This window comes from Dendrobates tinctorius, unplaced genomic scaffold (genome assembly GCF_039654945.1).
Source record: "Dendrobates tinctorius isolate UK_male_01 unplaced genomic scaffold, ASM3965494v1 ptg000133l, whole genome shotgun sequence".
Lineage (NCBI taxonomy): Eukaryota > Metazoa > Chordata > Amphibia > Anura > Dendrobatidae > Dendrobates > Dendrobates tinctorius.
In genome coordinates, this window is record NW_027361801.1 from 19,245,399 (window position 1) to 19,267,753 (window position 22,355).

The 22,355-nt window shown below is 46.9% G+C and overlaps 1 protein-coding gene across 4 annotated transcripts in view; it reads left to right on the top strand.

Moving 5' to 3' along the window:
• The window catches only part of LOC141048114 (integrator complex subunit 6-like), a 72,888-nt gene that overhangs the window by 25,035 nt on the left and 25,498 nt on the right, over positions 1-22,355 (top strand). For all 4 annotated transcript variants that reach the window (XR_012219962.1, XM_073543525.1, XM_073543528.1 and 1 more), the window contains exons 3-6: positions 13,514-13,663; positions 14,381-14,470; positions 16,455-16,638; positions 17,512-17,640. Coding sequence is in view for 3 of the 4 variants with exons in the window: in XM_073543525.1 (XP_073399626.1) it covers positions 13,514-13,663; positions 14,381-14,470; positions 16,455-16,638; positions 17,512-17,640 (553 nt within the window). In the remaining variant the exon portion in view is untranslated. The remainder of the gene's footprint in view (positions 1-13,513; positions 13,664-14,380; positions 14,471-16,454; positions 16,639-17,511; positions 17,641-22,355) is intronic.

Sequence of the window (22,355 nt, forward strand, 5' to 3'; positions counted from 1 at the left end):
AACCAGAATTGAATAGGACTAAGTAGAATGTAAATATACAGAAGAAAATATCAATCTAATTGCAATATTAAATCAAGTCGTTTGTTCAGACCTAATGGTACTCTTGTATTTAATTTAAAAATCCAAAAGGATTCACGATTTAATAATTTTCTCCTGAAATCACCTCCCCTAGTAGATCTATAGACTTTCTCTATTGCTATAATTTTGAGACTATCAGTTTTACCTCCATGAACAGTTTTACAATGATAAGAAACTGCTGAAATATTATAATTGCTACTAGTAGCTTCTGACAAGTGTTTCCTAATTCTCTTTTTAAGAGGTCCTATTGTGCAGCCTACATATTGTAGGTTACAAAAAACGCATTCAATAACATATATTACTCCTTCTGAATTACAATTTATGTGAGACTGAATAGGGTATGATATGCCAGTAACACTAGAAGTAAATCTGCTGGTTTTAACCACATAGTTGCAGACTTTACAGGGATGATGTCCACATCCACACTTTTTCTGTTCGATTTTAAGAATTTACAATAAATGATGTATTTTTAACTGAAGTCCAGCGCTGGAGATTCCATCCTTTATTTTGCTTCAGTCAACACCCCTGATCAAGGTGACTCCGTGCGCAGGAGGATTATGGATCGCAACCGAGACTGGTGAGCTGACCTCCCTTCATTTTCCCTATCCTTCTATAATTATATTTATGATCTAGTCCTGCTCCCTTACTCTATAATTGTTGTGGACGCTTGTAAACACTAATTCTATGGACATGGATTTGGACAGAAATAGGCAGCATATCTTTGCAGCCATTTTTGACTCTACAGATGATGTTACTAATGTGAGCAGTGGGGTCTCTCAGGTAGAGTCTTTAGAAAACCTTTTTAATAAACTGGAAAATCGGAAAAATAAGGAAACCAGATTATGGTGGGACATGACCTCTCTAAAATCTTATCTGACGAAAAAATTTATCCCTAGGGGATTGAGACTGAATAAAAGACCTACCTTCATCTACTCAGACACTTTCAGATTAGAGTGGGAGCAGATTCTTACACAAAGTTCTTTCAAATTAATGGAGTTGATTATTAAATATGAGGAACTGGAGATGACTTGTGTTAAAGAAGAGATCACTAAGATGCAGACTTCTCTGAACAAACACAATAATGTGAAAGACTTTGACAAATTTAATTCAAGAATGGAAAAAAATCTTTCCAAACTGGAAGAATATATTGCAGATATAAAACGCAGTAAATTCACAAGAGACAAACGCGACTTTGAATTGAACCAGGTCTATTCCTGGAAGAAAAGCCGTCCTTTTCAAGAAGGTAAAAAACGATATCAGCATGGTTTTTCAGGCTTTCACCATAGAGATCGCAGGGTCAGCTTCACCAGGTCTCATGATTCAACAGCGTCTTCCAGTTCTAATCTGAATACGTCAGAAGAGTTCTTAGATGCTTCCTTCAACACTAATCATTCTGAGGATATCCGTAGTGATGGAATTATCGTAAGGAGATCAAAAAACGACGGAGAAGAGCGGGGAGGAAACATAAAAAGAAACTACCACTTCAGAAACAGGAGGAGATAGCAACATGCCCTGTAATAAATCTTTCAAGCTATATCCTATCAGAAGCTCATATGACTCTCTTGAGCAAAGGCTTGGGATTTAGTCCAGTCAACAAATTTGATATTTATCAGACTCTTCTAGATGTGAATAAGTTTGCCAGAAATTTAACTTTGAAATGTCATTTTGACTACCAGTCCACCTCTTCAGAGACCTTGTCACTGTCTGGATCTACAAACATTCCTGAGTTAATTTTTCCCTATGGAAATTTTTCTTTTAAAGATCTTATAGGCTATTCCACTCTTAGAGACTTACAATCACATTCCTTACCAAAAAATAGGACTTTAAATGATCTCTTTAAAATGCCCAATCCAGGGTTTTATCCAGTTCAGTCCAGACCTGCTATTCTAGATATATTCCAAGAACTAATAGAGAAAGATTTAGTGGAGCTTGATAAAATAACAGAAATGACATATGACAATTTAACAGCACAAGAGAGAGCAGCTATGAAAGAGTTAAAAGATAATGCTGACATTCTGGTGAGACAGGCAGATAAAGGGGGTGGAGTAGTCGTACTTAATGCTGGCCTGTATTATTCAGAAAATCTGCGCATTTTGAATGATTCTGCTACCTATTCCAAGATTTCTAGTGATCCCACGTCTAAATTTCAGTGTGATTTGTCAAAATTATTAAACGATGGTTTAGTCACAGGGGCCATAACACAGAAAATTTATGATTATGTTAATATCAAGAACCCTGTGATTCCCATTTATCATGCGTTTCCTAAAATCCACAAGGATTTGTTCCCCCCCCCCCTTTAGAACTATAATTTCGGGGATAGGGTCTTTTTCAGAGAAATTGGCAGAGTGGGTTGATCATTACCTACAACCTTTGGTCATTGATCTTCCAGGATATATCAGAGACACCAAAATGTTAATCTCTGCCTTGGATGATTATCATTGGTCACCAGAATATTCATGGATTACCTGTGATGTGGTGGGTTTATACCCGTCCATACCACATAATGTGATTATCTCTAGTCTCACATTCTTTTTGGACAAATATAGCACATATGTGATAGAAATTCAATCCTTCATTGTGGATGCAGTTTCCTTTCTTCTCTCACATAATTATTTTTCATTTGATGGAATTTTTTTCTTACAAAAACAAGGAGTAAGTATGGGGGGTAAATGTTCCCCAGCTTTAGCTAATATTACAGTAGCTGTTTGGGAAGAGAAATATATCTTATGTAACAATAATCCCTTTTCACAAAATATACAACTATATGGCCGCTTTATAGATGACCTGATTTTGATTTGGAAGGGAGACATCTCAGGGATTAGTGATTTCATTAGCTATATTAATATGAATGATTTTAATCTTTCATTTACATTTACAGTGTCGGATTTTTCTATCAGTTATCTGGATGTGACTTTGTCTGTGAATCCTGACAGCCAAAAGGTCTGCGTTTTTCCTTTCAGAAAACCCACAGATACAAATTCAATTTTACAAGCTTATTCTTGTCACCCCAAGCATGTGGTTAAAAACATTCCAGTGGGAGAATTAATTAGGTTAAAAAGAAATTGCAGTTCACCTATAACATTTGCTAAAGAATCAAACAAAACCCTCTCTAGACTTAAGGACAGAGGATATGCTAATTGGATGCTAAGGAAAGCTGATAATATTGTCAGCAGGATCGATAGACACACCCTGCTGAATGAATCTCCTTTGAGCCTTGTACACACTGGAGTTACTGCTAGCAAGAAAAAGAATCGCACACGGGCCCCCTGTAATAATTATGACCGTCCTATAGTTAGTTTTTCTACCATGTACAGTCCACAATTCAATAAGATAACGGACATTGTCAAAAAATACTTACCTATTTTACACAATGATAATAAACTTGGTCAAATTCTGGACAATACCCAGATACGATACATAGCCAGGAAAGCTCCTGCTTTGAGCGATATCTTATCCCCCAGTCTTTTTATCAGTAATAGGAGAACTAAAAATAATACTTGGTTGTCATATAAAGGCTTTTCCAAATGTGGACATCATCCCTGTAAAGTCTGCAACTATGTGGTTAAAACCAGCAGATTTACTTCTAGTGTTACTGGCATATCATACCCTATTCAGTCTCACATAAATTGTAATTCAGAAGGAGTAATATATGTTATTGAATGCGTTTTTTGTAACCTACAATATGTAGGCTGCACAATAGGACCTCTTAAAAAGAGAATTAGGAAACACTTGTCAGAAGCTACTAGTAGCAATTATAATATTTCAGCAGTTTCTTATCATTGTAAAACTGTTCATGGAGGTAAAACTGATAGTCTCAAAATTATAGCAATAGAGAAAGTCTATAGATCTACTAGGGGAGGTGATTTCAGGAGAAAATTATTAAATCGTGAATCCTTTTGGATTTTTAAATTAAATACAAGAGTACCATTAGGTCTGAACAAACGACTTGATTTAATATTGCAATTAGATTGATATTTTCTTCTGTATATTTACATTCTACTTAGTCCTATTCAATTCTGGTTATTCTGATAATTTTTGTGATTGTTATTATATTCTTATGATATCTTTTTATTAGGTTTTGGTTTTTTTTTTTTTTTTTTTTTTTTTTCCGACTAGTTTTTGTTTCAGCTCCACATTAGGCTGAGTGTTTGCAAGAGTTAACTGGTAGGGATACTCCCTATTTTCATTAATTCTTTTGTCCAACACCTGTGATTTACTAGTTTTTGTACTATTTGTAGTCGTCAGTATTGGTCTAGTGTGAACCATGAGTAAGACCCTCTAGGTCGAAACGCGTTGGTTGGAGACCACCAGAGACCCCATCTGCCTGTATGTCCTTATCCACACTTTTTCTGTTCGATTTTAAGAATTTACAATAAATGATGTATTTTTAACTGAAGTCCAGCGCTGGAGATTCCATCCTCCAAGATTTAAATGGAAACCCCCAAAGTAAGTGCTCAGCATAGAGCGTCAGATAAATGTGATCCCAAACGTTATGTAAAATGTTCCCAATAAAAGCTTCAACTCAATCCACAAAAAAGGCAAGTCTCCACTCAGATCTGTCATCTGTTAACAGAAATATAGGGACTTCCACGTTACTGATGGCACAAAGGCTCTGGAAAAGCAAAATGGCTCATTGCCCCTCAAAAGAAATTCAGCAAATTCTGCGCTTCCAAATGCCCCCCCTCCCTTCTGAGCCTCAGTCTGCATAAACCGCATTCAGTGTCCACATGTTTGGCATTTCTGTAGCAATGAGAGCCCGCCTAATTTACAGGTGCGTGTCTCCAGAAGCATGAGCTTGGCACCGCAACGTACTGGGCACAATAACGTACTGGTCACTACAACGGCAGTTTACAATTTTCACTCGGCAATATCCACTGCTGCTTGATTCTGGAAAACACCCATCCATGGAGCCAAAATAGTCACTACATCTGTAGATAAATTCGCAGAGGGGTATAATTTACAAAATGGGGTGAATTGAGGAGGGTGTTCTGCTCTTCTCTATATGGAGTCCGCAAACTACTCTAGGATAATCTGTTATCCAGGAGGCAAATAGCGCTCCGTCCACTTTGAGTCTCGCCGTATGGCTAAGCAGTACTGTACAGCCACATATGGAGTATGTCTACATTCAGTCACTTCAAATGTTGTGGTCCCTAAAAAAAAAAAAAAGTAAATTACTGGTTAACTTTTCACCCTTATAACTTCCTAACAAAAAATAATTGTTTCAAAAGTTGTACTGATGTAAAGTAGACATGTGGGAACTGTTATTTACTAACTATTGTGTGACCCAGCTCAAGTTAAACCCCTTAATGACCGCTGATACGCCTTTTAATGGCGGAAGTTAAGGGTACTTTATGCTACAGCAATGCTTCTTGACGGCGCTGAGGAATAAAGGGTATAGGACCCCACAGAGTCAGAATTTCTCAAGGGGTCTTGGCTACAGGGGGGAAGCTGGGACCCTAGATAACATGATTCAGGTCGGTTTTTACCGACTTCTGTGTTGAGATCACCATTATTAACGGTATAATGGCGACCACAGAAAAAAAGTCGTCCCCCCCTCCCCCCCTCTTAATTTCTCTCTTCCCTTATGCGAAGTGCACATGGCGGGCACATGCGCGGTTCGCTCGCCGAGATCTGCTGGCCGGCACGCGGCAACAATAGGAATTTCTTTATCGCCTTATTGGGGGACACAGAATACCATGGGTGTATGCTGCTGCTGCTGCTAGGAGGCTGACACTATGCAAAAACAATGAAATTAGCTCCTCCCCGGCAGTATACACCCACCGACAGGCACCAAGCACCTCAGTTTGTGCTTAATGTCTGTAGGAGGCGGACCGGGATCTCCCCAGATCCGCATTTTTCTTTTCAGGTTTAGTCTGAACTTTTTAATTTTTCCCTCTTTTGTCTTTTAGGTTATTTTCCATCGGGAAACAGGGTGTAGTTGTCACCCTGATTTCCCATATCATGCGGCTGAGCGAGCAGTGTGGTGTCATCCACATCGCAACTCTCAGTACCGCAGGCAGGACTTTCCCTTTCGCCTTCCGGTGATAAGGGTTGTGGACAGGTGGCTAGTCCTTGCCGAATCCCCCTCCTCACCCCTCTCTCGGGACAGGGCTGAGAGGAAGACGGCGATCGCAGGTATTTCAAGCCGTCTTCTGCAGGATGCGGGTACAGAGGACTCCCTTCCCCCCAGCGGCCTGCCGTTTCCCCGTGGGCCCCTGTGGTCATCCTCTTCAGGGACGTCAGGTAAGTGCCTGTACGTTCCCTCCGGCCCCGCATAAGCTCCGTGAATGGCAGAAGTTGTACCTTTGTGATTTCAGGTCCACAACTTTTGAATTTCCCGCCCTCTCTGCCTGCCGCACACTCAAGCCGCTTGTTTCTCACTCCCAGGGAGACACTGGGGATTCCTCCAACACCGTCACAAGCAGGGGAGGCAGACTTCCCAGGGCCACTGTCAGATCAGCTCCGTTATGTCGGCGCTGGCATGGAGCTGCGGCGTCTTCACTTTCACTTTCCCTCACAGTCTCCTCATCGCTGTGCTCCCTCCTCCCTTCCTGAGCGCGCTCTTTTCAGCGCGCCTTTACTAGCCCATCACAGGGCTCCTTTTCGTTTCATATGCCAGCCTCCTCCTTCGGCCATGCCCTCTCCTTCGCTGTTAACCAGTCATGGAGCGGCCGCTAAGCTCCGCCCCCAGCCTCCAGCACAAGGATTTCCTGGTTGTCTCACTCCTTCCTGCGCTGTTTGGGGGACACTTCAGCGTTTTCTGCTGCTCACAGAATCTCGGTAGGCTCTGCTCTGAGGCAAAGATTAGCTCTCCTCGGCAGTTATTCCTTAAATCCTGCGGCCATTCAGTGCAGTCTACTTATGCCCAACCCTTCAGGGGATCTCTGCTTCAGGCCCACCGCTATCTATTACGCCTGTGCGCGCTGTAAAAAGAAGTGGGCATCAGGTCAGTCGTCTCCATTCTGCCCCCCCTGCAGTCCTTCCAATATGTCAGCATCTCAGGAGCGCACAGAGTCCCGGGCGGAGGGCGCTCTTCCCTCCTCTCTCCCCCCGGAGTGGGCCGTTACAATGTCACAGTCTGTGTCTGACTTGACAAAAGTATCACAGTCGCTGGTCCAGGTTTTAGAACGATTACCTCAGCTATCCTCAGCCACCTCTGCCCCGACCACCTCTCGGGGTGAGTCGTCCGTACCTGACCGCGACCTTCACAGAGACAGACGGGGAAGGTCTTCTAGAAAGCGGGCTCGGTCCACTTCGTCCTCGAGCTCGCAGGCCCCTTCTGCTCCCAGGCCTCCTTCTCCTTCCTCAGATGACAGCCTTCAGTCAGGCGATGATTCTCATTCGGAAGCTAGCTCTGAGGGGAACAGCGTTTCTAAAACGCGGGACATGGTCGATAGTCTGCTTGCAGCTATCTTCCAAACACTAAAACTTAAACAGGATGAGGCTCCAGCTCAGGAAAGCTCGGTTGTCCTTAGACGAGCCAGACCTCCGTCCCGAACCTTTCCCAATCACAACGATTTCAATACTACCTTAGCCAAACACTGGGAGCGCCCTGAACAACGTTTCTCAGGCCGCAAGTATTTGGACGTTCTGTACCCCTTTGACGCAGAACTGCTCTCAAAGTGGTCCAAGGCTCCAGAGGTAGATCCTCCAGTATCCCGGATAGCCTCTAAAACGGTGCTCTCTCTTCCAGACGGGGCGTCGCTCAAAGATCCTACTGACAGGCAGATTGAATCTCTGGCTAAGTCTATCTTTGAGGCATCTGGCGCCTCTCTCTGCCCTATTTTCGCATCCGCCTGGGTGGCGAAGGTCATTTCCGCTTGGGCAAAAATCCTTCGCAGAGGCATCTTAGCGTCAGCTCCTCAAGACGAATTGGCAGATCTTGCAGATCAGATTAACCAGGCGGGAAAATACCTTTTGGCCGCCTCCTTGGACGCGGCCGGCTGCGTAGCAAGGGCTAACAGCAACATAGTAGCTGTACGCCGAGTCCTTTGGCTAAAGTCATGGAATGCGGACACTACTTCGAAAAAGTCGCTTACCAATCTGCCATTCCATGGCTCTAGGCTCTTTGGAGCAAAGCTGGATCAGATAATTTCCGATGCCACTGGAGGCAAAAGTACTTCGCTTCCCCAGTCTCGACCAATACGTCCCTTCAACAGAAGGGGGTTTCGACCATTCAGGCCTTTTCGTCCCTTCTCTGCCACGGAGAGGGCCACTCAACAGGATCGGCCGCCTGCCACCAGGGAGCGGGATCAGAGGAAACCTTCCTACAAACCCGCTCCTCGCTGGAGATCTAGAGGACAATATTCCAGATCTGCAGGAGCCAATTCCGGCAGATTTTCGTCTAAGTGACGGGTCACCCCCACCTGGAATTTCTTCCAGGGTGGGCGGCAGACTTTCCTTTTTCGCGGATGCTTGGCTGTCCGTTGTAGACGACGCTTGGGTCAGAGAACTCGTCGCATCCGGTTACAAAATCGAATTTGCTTCACTCCCGAACAGACGGTTTTTCCGGTCTCGGCCTCCGCGACAGCGGGCCCAGATTCCGGGTTTTCTGCAGGCCATTTCCTCCCTTCTTTCCGCCGGAGTCATTGTTCCCGTTCCCTCAGACGAACGGTTTTCCGGGTTCTACTCCAATCTCTTTGTAGTCCCGAAGAAAGACGGCTCTCTTCGTCCTATTCTGGACCTCAAATTGCTCAATCGCCACGTGAAGATTCTCCATTTCAGGATGGAGTCTCTTCGGTCGGTGATTGCTTCCATGGAGCCCGGGGAATTTCTCTGCTCGGTGGACATTCGGGATGCCTATCTCCACATTCCAATATGTGTGCAACATCAGAAGTATCTTCGATTTGCGTTTCAGGGAGACCACTTTCAGTTCACAGCTCTTCCTTTCGGCCTGGCTTCAGCGCCCCGGGTTTTCACGAAGGTGATGGCGACTGTGATGGCCATCCTTCGCTCCAGAGGGATCCTCATCATCCCTTATCTGGACGATCTTTTGATCAAGGGTTCGTCTCGCCAGGACTGTCTCCGGAGCCTTCAGATAACCCTGGACACTCTCAGCCGCCTAGGTTGGCTAGTCAACAAGGAGAAGTCCATTCTGGTCCCCACCCAGCGTCTGACCTTTCTGGGTATGGAATTCGACACGGAGCTAGCCCGTGTTTTTCTTCCAAAGGAAAAATTTACAACTCTGTCCAAGTGCATCAAATCTCTCAAGAGGTCTGCTCCCATTCCCATTCGGTTCGGCATGAAGGTCCTGGGGAAGATGGTGGCCTCCATGGAGGCAGTGCCCTTTGCGCAGTACCACCTTCGTCCTCTCCAGCTGTCTCTGCTTTCAGCCTGGGACAAGACCACGATGTCCTTGGACCGTCCTATTCGGCTTCCTCTCAGAGTGAGGCAGTCTCTCACTTGGTGGCTACGGCCAGCGTCAGTTCTCCAAGGGAGGTCCTTCCTTCCTCCTCAGTGGCAAATCATCACCACCGATGCGAGCCTTCTAGGATGGGGAGCCGTGTTCCATCAGAAAGCGGCCCAAGGACGCTGGAAGCCACAGGAGTCTCTCCTTCCAATCAATCTTTTGGAGATCAGGGCGATTTTCCTGGCCCTTCTTCACTGGCAGCCCCTCCTTTCCGGCAAGCCGGTCCGCATTCAGTCGGACAACGCCACGGCCGTGGCGTACATAAACCATCAGGGGGGTACGCGCAGCAAACAGGTAATGTCAGAAGTGGCAAAGATATTCCGCTGGGCAGAACGTTACGTTCCGACAATCTCTGCCGTCCATATTCCAGGGGTGGAAAATTGGGCAGCCGACTTTGAGTCGCCAGGGCCTAGCGTCCGGCGAATGGTCCCTGCACCCCGCGGTTTTCTCTCAGATATGCGACCGTTGGGGCACCCCGGATGTCGATCTCATGGCATCTCGGATGAACCACAAGGTACCGCAGTTCGTAGCCAGGTCCAGGGACCCTCTAGCCGTCGCATGCGACGCACTGGTGACTCCGTGGTCCCAGTTTCAACTTCCGTATTTGTTCCCGCCTCTGGCATTGATCCCTCGGGTGGTAAAAAAGATAAAATCGGAAGGCGTACCAGTGATTCTAGTTGCTCCAGATTGGCCAAGACGGCCTTGGTACGCGGAGCTGGTCAACATGCTCGCGGACGTTCCCTGGAGGCTTCCGGACCGTCCAGACCTTCTCTCGCAAGGCCCCCTTTACCACGAGAATTCTCAGTCTCTGAGTTTGACGGCATGGCCATTGAGACCGCAATTCTAAAGGAATCAGGTCTGTCCAGTCAGGTTATTCAAACTATGATCAGAGCCAGGAAACCAGCCTCTTCCCGCATTTACTATAGGTACTGGAAGGCTTTTTTCCGTTGGTGCGATGATAGAAAAGTCTTCCCAATGTCGTTTTCTATCCCGTCTATCCTAGGGTTTCTTCAAGCTGGGTTAGACGCGGGTCTGTCCCTCAGTACGCTCAAGGGCCAGGTTTCCGCTCTCTCTATCCTCTTCCAAAGAGAGCTAGCTTCTCTACCACAGGTCAAGACCTTTCTACAAGGGGTTTCCCACGTGGCTCCCCCTCATCATTCGCCAATAGACCCGTGGGATCTCAACCTCGTTCTTAACGCGCTCCAGAAGGCGCCGTTCGAGCCTCTCCAGGACATTCCTTTTTCCCTTCTCTCTTGGAAGGTCACCTTTTTGATCGCCATTTCCTCCATCAGAAGAGTTTCTGAATTGGCGGCCTTGTCATGTCGTTCCCCTTACCTCATTCTCCATCAGGACAAAGCCGTCCTCAGGCCCGTTCCTTCTTTTCTTCCAAAGGTGGTTTCCGCTTTCCATATCAATGAGGATATCGTCCTTCCTTCTTTTTGTCCGGCTCCATCTCATCCTCTTGAGAAGTCTCTCCACAAACTGGACGTAGTTAGAGCCCTGCGTGTCTATCTTGCCAGGACCTCTTCCTTCCGTCTGTCCGATTCCTTGCTAATCATCTCTGAAGGTCGCCAGAAGGGCCTTCCGGCTTCCAAATCCACGATCGCTCGCTGGATTCGTTCTACCATTCTGGAAGCGTATCGTCTTCAGGAAAAGCGGCCCCCTCCGGGAGTAAGAGCTCATTCCACCCGGGCTGTGGCAGCTTCGTGGGCTGCTCGTCACCAGGCTTCGGCCATGCAAATTTGCAAGGCTGCAACCTGGTCATCTTTGCACACCTTCACGAGGTTCTACAGGGTTCATACCCAGGCCTCGTCTGATGCTGTGGTTGGTAGGAAGGTTCTGCAGGCGGCGGTGGCTCACCGGCCGACCTGAGCCTTTCGGTTACTTTCGTTCCTTTTTGCTGTTCCCACCCTTGGGACTGCTTTGGGACGTCCCATGGTATTCTGTGTCCCCCAATAAGGCGATAAAGAAAGATGGATTTTTGGTTCTTACCGTAAAATCTCTTTCTTGGAGCCTTCATTGGGGGACACAGCACCCTCCCTTTTTCAGTTGTACCGTGTTGGGTCTTAGAGTCCCCTGTTGGGTTGGTACATATGGTTCGAGTTTTTTCTCGTTGCTTCTCCTACTGCTTTTTCACCAACTGAGGTGCTTGGTGCCTGTCGGTGGGTGTATACTGCCGGGGAGGAGCTAATTTCATTGTTTTTGCATAGTGTCAGCCTCCTAGCAGCAGCAGCATACACCCATGGTATTCTGTGTCCCCCAATGAAGGCTCCAAGAAAGAGATTTTACGGTAAGAACCAAAAATCCATCTTTTTTCCTATTGGTTCATTTTGATCACTGAGAGAGACCCTATCACAGTGATCAAAATAAAAAATAATAGTAAATCAAGCCCCCCTTTATCACCCCCTTAGTTTGCTAAAAAAAAAAAAATAAAGAAATGTATTTCTTTGCATTTTTACGTTAGGGTTGGGGGCCACTGTTTAGGTACATCAGGTGGTCTCCAAACACGACATGGCGCTACCTTTGATTTTGCATTCAAAAATTCAAACAGTGGTTCTTCCCTTCTGAGCCCTGCCATGCACCCAAACAGTGGCTTTTCCCCACATATGGATTATCGGCACAACTAATTTTGTGGTCCATTTTCTCCTGATGCCCTTGTGAAAATAAAAAAAAGTTGGTTCCAAAGTAAATCTTTTGTGAAAACAGTAAAATGTTAATTTTTTCCTTCCACCATTGCTTTAGTTCTCGTGAAGGACCTGAAGGGTTAATAAACTTCTTGAATGTGGTTTTGCGCACATTGAGGGGTGCAGTTTTTATAATGGTGTCACTTTTGGGTATTTTCTGTTATATTGACCCCCCCCCCCCCCCCCCACAAACTCATTTCAAATGCGAGGTTGTCACCACTCTTCGATTTGAGTGTCCAAAAATTAAGAGTTTGAAAATTGAAAAAAATTTAACTTTTTTTTTTTTTGCCAAATTCCCGTGTTTTTTTTTTTTGTTTTTTTTTAATAAATAAATTCAAGTCATATTAAAGAAATTTTACCACTAACATGAAGTGAAATATGTCACAAGAAACGATCTCCTAATCAGTGGGATACATTGAAGCGTTCCAGAGCTATAACCTCATATACTTGACAATGGTCAGAATTGTAAAAATTGGCTTGGTCATTAAGTACCAAACTTGCTCTGTCACTAAGGGGTTAAGAGCATAAAAATTGGCTTGGTCATTAAGTACTAAACTGGGGGGGGGGGTCGCCCCTCCTATTTTTGACAACCAGTCAAGCTAAAGACAGCTGGGGGCTGATATTCTCATGCTGTTAAGAGGCCATATATATTTGCTCTCCCAGAAAAGGCACATCTGTTAGATTTGCCTGGTTCTTCCCACTTGCTCTGTAGTGGTGGCAAGTGGGGTTCATATTTGTGGGGGTTGATGTCACCTTTTGTATTGTCGGGTGACATCAAGCCCACGGATTACTAATGGAGAGGCGTCTGTAAGACACCTATCCATTACTCATCCTACAGTTGTGTAAACACACACAGCCTGGCTGGTTCTGAAAAATACAGGGGAACTTTTACCTCTGATCACAGCTGCGGGCTCACGCTGTCATTTAACAGCATGACAACTGTCGCTGTCTGGCCGGCGGGGGTGATTTTACCGCCGAACAGAAGCAGTGTTTGATGCGCTGTCATGCACATGACAGTGCGACAAACACCCGGTGTTCCTTTTGAAGTCCATGTTCGGTGTCTATGCCCGAGCAGCAGGTGTTTGGTATGGATACCGAACTTTACGGTTCGGGTTTGCCCATCGCCAATCGTGAAGTACAATGTCATGAAAAAACAATGTCCGAATCCGTGGGATCCATTACTGAGTTATGACCTCCTAAAGTGACAGTGGTCAGAATAGTACAATTTGACCTGGTCATGAAAGGGAATATGAGCTTGGTGGTTGAAGGGATTAAGTAAGAATTTGTGTATTTTGCAATAAAATACATTCAAAAATTGATTGTTTTTTTTTTTTTTTTGTAGGCTGGTTGGAAGGAAAATCATGCAACATTCATGACTGAGCTGAAGAACCTCCAGGCATCAGGACTCACCACTCTTGGCCAAGCACTAAGATCTTCCTTCGATTTACTCAATTTGAATCGTCTGGTGTCTGGAATCGATAACTATGGACAGGTATGTGTCATGTTTCTTTTCATTGTACCTAACTCGCCAATACAGCAAAGGAATTTACCTTCCATGGAAAGTAATTCCACATAGCTAGGCTGTGTTAGGGGTGTGTATTCTCAGACCTTTAGTCCAGCTTTTCCCTGCGCTTTGATGCTCCCAACCACCTGCTGGGTGGCAAAACATTAGTTCTGCAGTTGCCTGTGAAGTGGGTTACCGGGATCGCTGATGTACAGGGAGAAAAGCTCAGGGGCCAAGGTGCTGCTCTAGCACTGCAGTCCTTACATTCTTGAGAACGGAGGGGACCCAGAAGATGGTCCCAGCCCACACCCCTGACCCCAATAACTTCTGGTGCTATCAAAACCTATGTTGTTGGCAAGAGCAGCAGGAGAGTGAAAATGAGATACTTCTGGCACCGCTTATCTCCGGAGGCCGTTTAGGAAGATCAGCTGTGAAAATCTAACATGGCCGTTGTAATTGCCTTCCAACAGTGAATACACCTGCGTGTTTGGCATCTCCTCTGTAGATGTTGGCCAGCTGATTCTGTGAAGATGAGTTTAACTGATGGCAATGACAGAATTGGCTCCTGCTAGATTAGTGCATCAGACACTGTAGAGTACAGTTGTGTGGCTGGCCTTAGCGTGTATGTGTTGGTTTTACACATGTAAAAAACAAAATTCCGTTTGAAAATGTGACGTGAACATTATATCTGTTACTGTTTTAAAGGGAAGAAATCCTTTCTTTTTGGAACCCTCCATTTTAATTACCATCACAGATGGGAACAAACTTACCATTCCTTCAGGTGTTTTGGATGAGGTAAGTGCCCTCCACTTTTTTTTTTTTTTTTTTTTGTATTCATCTATCAGTTGAGGTTTTTCTATGTTTTTGTGAAATCAGAAGTGAATATAAGAAGTAGTAGAAGTCATTACCTTATATTTCCCATAGTATTGTTCTTGGATGTAGATTAAACTTCACCTGTGATTCCCTGTCTTTATAGAGTTTTTCTGGGAGTTTAACCCCTTACTGCCCTTGGACGGAATAGTACATCCAATGGCAGTGCCCCCCGCTTTGATGAGGGCTCCGGCGGTGAGCCCGCATCAAAGCCGGGACATGTCAGCTTCGCGATCCACCTGTGCTTATTAACTAGTTAAATCCCGCTGTCAAAACGCTGGCAGCGGGATTTAACCAGCGCTTCGGCCATCGGGCCGGAAATACGCGCATCGCCGACCCCCCCCCCCCCCCGTCACATGATCGGGGGTCAGCGATGCGTTGTGATCACAACCAGATGTCCCCTGGAGACTTCTATGGTTGTTGATGCCGCATTGCTATGAGCACCACATGGTGGTCGGCTCTCCATAGCAATGCTGTAATTCTGCTACATATAGGCGATCTGCTCATCGCCTGTATGTAGCAGAGGCGATCAAGTAGTGGATGCTTCTAACCTTGCATGGAAGCTATTGAAGCATGCCAATGTCTTTTAAAAAATATGAAAAAATAAAACAAGTTTTTAAATCTCCCCCCTTTCGCCCCATTCAAAATAAAACAAAAAAAAAAAATCACACATACATATTAGGTATCACCGTGTTCAGAATCACCCAATCTATCAATAAAAAAAAAAAAGATTAACCCAATCCCTAAACGGCATAGCGGGAAAAAAAGATCGAAACCCCAGAATTACGTTTTTTGGTCACCGCAACATTGCATTAAAATGCAATAACGGGTGATCAAAAGATCATATCTGCAATGATATCCTTAAAAGTGTCATCTTGGCGCGCAAAAAATAAGCCCTCCCCCAACCCGAGATCACGAAAAATGGAGACGCTACAGGTATTGGAAAATGGCGCCTTTTTTTTTTTTTTTTTTTTTTTTATTATAGCAAAGTTTGGAATATTTTTTCACCACTTAGATAAAAAAGAACCTAGACATGTTTGGTGTCTATGAACTCGTAAAGAGAATCATAATGGCAGGTCAGTTTTATCATTTAGTGAACCTAGCAAAAAAAGCCAAACAAATAAGTGTAGGATTGCACTTTTTTTGCAATTTCACCGCACTTGGAATTTTTTTTCCTGTTTTCGAGTACATGACATGCTAAAACCAATGATGTTGTTCAAAAGTACAACTCGTCCCGCGAAAAAACAAGACCTCACATGGCTATATTGATGGAAAAATAAAAAGTTATGGCTCTGGGAAGAAGGGGAGCGAAAAACGAAAACACAAAACCGAAAAAAGCTCCGGTCATTAAGGGGTTAAAAAAAGTAGTCTGGGATGTATAAAAAACAATTCTGCAGATGACATGGAGTTTTCTTAAAACGATAAACTTTTGTTTTCTCCCTTACTTTAACCCCAGTGGATCTATTTGAAGTCATTCCAATGATCTGTGCCAAGACTGGGGGCAGTGACCCATTCTTTAGTTATCTGACTACTGAGGCCTGTGGTTGGCTACACTGGTCAGGTGACTGAAAGGCCTTGTCATCAGATGGATGACAGTCCTCGGCAATCTGATGTACAAAGAGCCGGCCACGTACAGTCCCAGCGCACACCACTGGATCTGGCTGCGCTGCCTTCACAGGGGTTAGAGCAGTTACGTATCCTTGAGTTTATTATGATTTTTAACCATCCATGTGGTTTCCAGAATTTTTTTCCATTCTATATTGATGGCCTCCCCTTATATGTGGCAAGCCAAAGAAATCCATACAGTCATTATTGCTTTTACAGGCACCTTGCGTATAGTGTTTTTTTTTTTTTTTTATATTTTAAAATTCAGTTGCTTAAACTGTTCTCAACTTATTTTTTGTCTTAGCTCCATCTTCCCCTAAACTCTCCATTGCCTGGAAGTGAGCTTACAAAAGAGCCCTTCCGGTGGGATCAGAGGCTGTTTGCGCTTGTGCTTCGGCTTCCAGGAGCTTTGTCTGCAGAGCCGGAGCAGGTTGGGAGTGTGCCGTCGGATGAGTCTTCTGTTACTCAGATGTGTGAAGTCACAGGAGGTAGGATGATAGTTCTGCTTCTCTTGGAAAATGTACTGCAAACTGTACTGGTACCCCTTTATTTAGGACTACACGGAAACTTGTGGCCACACAAAGAGATCACTGCCAACTATGGTGAAAGAGGTCGTGGTGACCAGCACGTTACCACAGCAGAAATGCTGGACTTCTTTCCCATCACATTCTCTGTCATTTAGGTGTGATCCAGTCAGTGCAGCATTGCAATCCCGTGCCTTGCGTCCTCAAGTCTTCATGCGCCCCTAACTTTAGTGTTGTATGGGTGTCTCCATGCAGCTGACCTTTTAAGATGCATTGCTGAAAAAATGTGATTGGATTCTCAGCGCGTCTGCCATTTTTCTCAAATAATTTAGGCTGAATTTACACAGGTTGTTTTTTTTATCTTAAGCAAATAAATTTTTTTTATCATTGTGGCCATTTCTTGAATATAAAGGGAAAAATTATTTCCCAGGCTTCTCTTAGCTTTAAGTCATAAATGGACACCACATGGATGGCACCTTTGGATGTGTGTTTTTTTTTTTTTTTTTTTTTTTTTTTTGAGGTCAATTCCTATAAATGAGCAAGTTTGATCTGCAAATTATGCACCTTTTACGGAGTTTGGTCCAAGTTTTTGCTAACTATTGACCCCACCCAGAAAATCTGAGATGTGTAAAGTCCTGTAGACTAAAATGCGTACGTATTCTCTCCGCATAATAAACTCTGTGAACCTTGTTTGTGACACTCAGAAGTGTTAATGAGGCCCAGCGACTACTCTGCAGCCTCATACTAAAGCTTATAGTTCTACCTCCTTTCATTCTTGCATGGACTTTTTCTTCCATTACTAGATTTGTTATTGTTGGAATTGTATTCTCATTGCAGGCCGTTCATACTGTGTCAGGACACAGAGGATGTTGAACCAATGTTTGGAGTCTTTGGTCCAAAAAGTTCAGAGCGGTGTTGTGATCAACTTTGAGAAGAGTGGTCCTGACCCTACGCCAAACGGTGAAGGTAAGCATGCTGACTTTGGGCGCTATCTATAGAAGAATGACATTGCTTCCGTAGGGACCATGTTACCCATCACTGCTGGTCTCTACATCTGATCAGTATTATGCGTAGCGGTAAAGGCTTTGCTGTGAGCCGTGTCAGGGATGTGTGCATTAGGCCTCTTTCACACATCCGTTTTGCGCCGTCAGGCGAGATCCGGCTTTTTTTTGTAAAACCGGATCCGGCGAAATGCAATGCCGGATCCGGTTTTTCCCCATTGACTAGTATTAGCGCTGGATCGCGCCGGATGGCATTGCGATTCGTCCGTTTTTTGCTGGATCCTGCTATTTCTCTCATTCCGGCGTCTGGAAAAAACGGCTACTGTAACGTTTTCTCGTTCGCCTTATTGGGGGACACAGAGACATTGGGTGTATGCTGCTGCCACTAGGAGGCTGACACTATGCACAAAAAAAGGTTAGCTCCTCCTCCGCAGTGTACACCCCACCGACCGGCAGAGAATTCCTCAGTTTAGCTTAGTGTCAGTAGGAGGTGGACACGGGTCTTTTATTAGACCCATATCTACCTCGTCGTGCGTCGTTCCTTTTCAGGTTCTACGGAGGGATACAGAGTGAAAAGTCACATCTGTACTCCCACATGGAGTCTGCAAGTACGGCGTGTACTGCCACCCCGTATCCTTGCAGTTCTCCGCGGCAGGACCAGCCAGACGGACGCCGACACCAAGACGTGCCAGCGACTCCAGGGGTCCTTGTCGCCAGTCTCCCTCCCACTCGCCTACCAGAGCCTGTCGGTTGGATGAGACGCAAGACTTCTTCAGACAGGTAACGGATCGTGGATGGGTGAGTATTTTTTTTTTTTTTTTATTTATTTACCTGGCTGCCCATTCCCGACGGTCGCCTCTTCAATGGTCACAGGGGAACCCCGGTTGTAGGCGCTGCGGTCGCTCGCAGTCGCCACAAGGCTATAGGCAGCTCAATCTTGCTGGGCATCCCCCCCTTCCCTCCCCCCCCCCTTCTGGGGACAGGGAGCACAGGGTTTTTTCCCATTGGGAGCGGCTTGCGACTGCGGCGTCCCACTTTTTCGGACCTCCGCGCCGACCCCCTGCTGACAGGCGGCCGCCGCAACTAATTTAGGCCCCGGCTTCAGTTCGGGCCTACCGCTGCGTCGCGGCCACGCCCCCCGCCCCTTTCTTCTAAGCGGGCTTCTCTCCCGCTCTTCCCAGGCCCTCCCACCGCCTGTCCTTCACCTGCCCAGCCTGTTATTGGCTAGAGGGCGGTGAATTGTTAACCCTGCGTGGTGCTCCGCCCTCCCTCCTCTCCTGAACGCGCGCTTTTTCTCAGGAAGGTGCCTTTTTCCCAGCCTGTTAGCCGGGCACCAGCTCCTCACTGGATAGCATCTTCTCCAGCTGGTTTTTTTCAGGAGGTCTGTCGGCCGGATTTCGCTCTGACCTGCATCCACTGACAGGTCGCAGAGCGTCGCTTCTGGGGACACCGGACCGTGAGTAGCTCTGCACTGCAGACTGACCCTTCTCCGCCCTCTGTCCCCCAACCTTCCGGCATTACCTCAGCTTTTCACTATGTCTAAGTCTGATCGTACCCGCTCTACCGCCCCCCCCTGCACTTTAGTCAAGTACTTTGCATGTTCTTCGTGCAATCGCAAACTTCCCTCAGGCCAGTCCACTCCCCTCTGCCTGGATTGTAGCAATCCAATCCAGCCTGACGCCGCTCAGGAGCCATCCATAGCCCCAGTGGTGAGTGAGCCCCCCATGCCGGGCTGGGCCTCCTCGCTATCTCAATCAGTGGCAGACCTTACCAAGGTGTCTCAGTCGCCGTTCTTGATAAGTTGCCCCTGGACTCTTCAGCAGGGCCAAGCAGGTCCCAAATTGTTCCATCTGAATCAGCCAGCGGTAGTCGCAAAAGACCCAGGCAAGATTCCCAGCCGGAATCCTCTCCTAGTCCCATCTCACCGCATAGCCCTTCTCACCAGCCTCCTCTCCCGAGTCAAGGGAAGTGCTTTCGGACAGGTCATCTGAGGGGATTTTAGAGCTGGATTCAGACCAGGATGCAAGCATGAAGGTCACAGTGCAGGACCTCATTGCTGCGATCCATCATACCTTCGATATTGCTGACTCCCCTGCGAAATCCTCAGATCAGGAGGTTTCGTTCAGACGGGCAGAAACTCCTTCCAGGGTTTTTCCTTTCCATTCCGAGTTTGGGAAAATTTTTACCAAGGAAAGAGAGGATCCGACCAGACGCTTTCAAAGAGGAAAACGTCTCTGCATACTCTACCCATTTGCTAAGGAGCTCACGGACAACTGGTCGGCCTCTCCCTCGGTCGATCCGCCCGTGTCCAGGCTATCCAATAACACGGTTCTCCCGCTTTCAGGCGTGGCGTCCCTAAAGGATTCTAATGACAGGATTATAGAATCCCTGGCGAAGTCTGCCTTTGAAGCGGCTTCAGCGGCGGTGTGTCCAATCTTTGCTTCATCCTGGGCAGCAAAGGCCATAGCCACGTGGGCAGACGACCTTCGTCAGGGCATCTTAGATAAGGCGCAACCGGAGCATTTGGCCGATCTCGCCAATCAGATCTCCCATGCTGGGGACTATCTTCTCTCCGCTTCCTTGGATGCTGCATCCTGTGCAGTTCAGGCGTCAAGCAACGTTGTTGCAATTCGACGTACAATTTGGCTAAAGGCATGGCAAGCGGACTTGTCTTCTAAAAAGTCCCTCACTAACCTGCCTTTTCAGGGGGTGCGCCTCTTTGGGTCCCAATTGGACCAGATTATTAAGGATGCCACCGGAGGCACGAGTTCACTCCTCCCTCAGTCCAAGCCTCGCAGACCCCCACTAAGGCGTCAGTTTCGACCCTTTCGGACTTTCCGCCGTTTCAATACGGCGGACAACTCCTCCAGCCAACAGAGACCGCAGGCTTGCCAGGAGAGAAAGAAAGTTTCCTTCAGACCCACTCCTTCCTGGCGACCCCACTACTCCCAGGGCAGACCGTCCAGATCTAGATCTGGACGGTCTACTTCAGCATGACTATCATCGGGCACGCGAGGGGCCTTTCCAATTGGGAGGTCAACTTCTTTCCTTCAGGGACGTTTGGCTGGCCGCCGTGGAGGACGCCTGGGTCAGGGAGGTCGTATCCTCAGGATACAAGATAGAGTTCGTCTCTCTCCCACGGGATCGTTTCTTCGAATCCCGGCCTCCAAAGGATCCAGCCTTGATCCCGGGGTTCTCTACGGCTATCGCCGCTCTCCTCAGTTCCGGGGTGATTGTGCCCGTTCCCGAATCGGAGCGCTTCACGGGGTTCTACTCGAACCTGTTTGTAGTGCCGAAAAAAGACGGCGCAGTTCGACCCATCTTGGATCTCAAGCTGCTCAACAAGAAAGTCCGCCTTCGCCACTTCCGCATGGAGTCGCTTCGCTCGGTCATCGCCTCCATGGAGGAGCAGGAATTCATGTGCTCAATAGACATCCAAGATGCCTATTTACATGTTCCAATTTTCTCCGGACATCAGAAGTTCCTGCGCTTTGCGATTCGACAGCACCACTACCAGTTTGTCGCACTGCCCTTCGGTTTTGCCACCGCTCCCAGAGTCTTCACGAAGATCATGGCTGCGTTGATGGCTTTGTTGAGAGTCAGAGGCCTCGTTTTTTTCCCGTACCTAGACGATATTCTGATCAAGGCTCCCTCATTCCAACAGGCTCACCAAAGTTTGTCAATCGTCCTGGACACTCTTTCCAATTTCGGGTGGATCGTCAACAGGAAAAAGTCCTGTCTGGTTCCTACCCAACGCCTGGTCTTTCTAGGTCTTCTGTTCAACACTCGTCGGTCAAGGGTCTTTCTCCCACAAGAAAAGATTCTCTCTCTGCAGCAGGAAGTACGATCGCTGCAGACCTCGCGATTCCCATCCCTCCGTACAACCATGAGGGTCCTGGGAAAGATGGTGGCGGCGATAGAGGCAGTTCCCTTTGCCCAATTTCACGCCAGGCCTCTCCAGCAGGCCATTCTATCGAAGTGGAACAGGTCGCCTCGGTCCCTGGATCGCCCTGTCCATCTTTCTTACCGGATCAAGCGGTCTCTCAACTGGTGGTTGTCGTCACCTCTCATTCTATCGGGTCGATCCTTCCTTCCCATTCACTGGCAGATAGTAACCACAGATGCCAGTCTCCTCGGTTGGGGTGCTGTGTTCCGCAACCACACCGTTCAGGGTCGATGGTCGGATCGGGAATCAGCGCTGCCGATCAACGTTCTGGAGATTCGAGCGATCCATCTTGCTCTGGTCCACTGGGAAAGGCTCCTCAAGGGACTGCCGGTACGGATTCAGACAGACAACACCACAGCGGTGGCATATGTCAACCGCCAAGGGGGAACACGGAGTGTTTCAGCCCTGGCGGAGGTGTCCAAGATTCTTCGTTGGGCGGAGATTTCCGTTCCGACAATTTCCGCGGTTCACATTCCCGGCGTAGACAACTGGGCCGCCGATTTTCTCAGCCGCGAGGGTCTCGCGGCGGGAGAATGGTCCCTACATCCGGAAGTGTTTCATCTGCTCTGCCTCCGGTGGGGAACCCCGGATGTAGACCTCATGGCGTCTCGCCTCAACAGGAAAGTCCCACAATTCGTGTCCAGGTCTCGGGACCCTCTGGCAGTGGGCGCCGACGCCCTGGCCGTTCCTTGGTCCCAGTTCGAACTTCCCTGCCTGTTCCCTCCTCTGCCTCT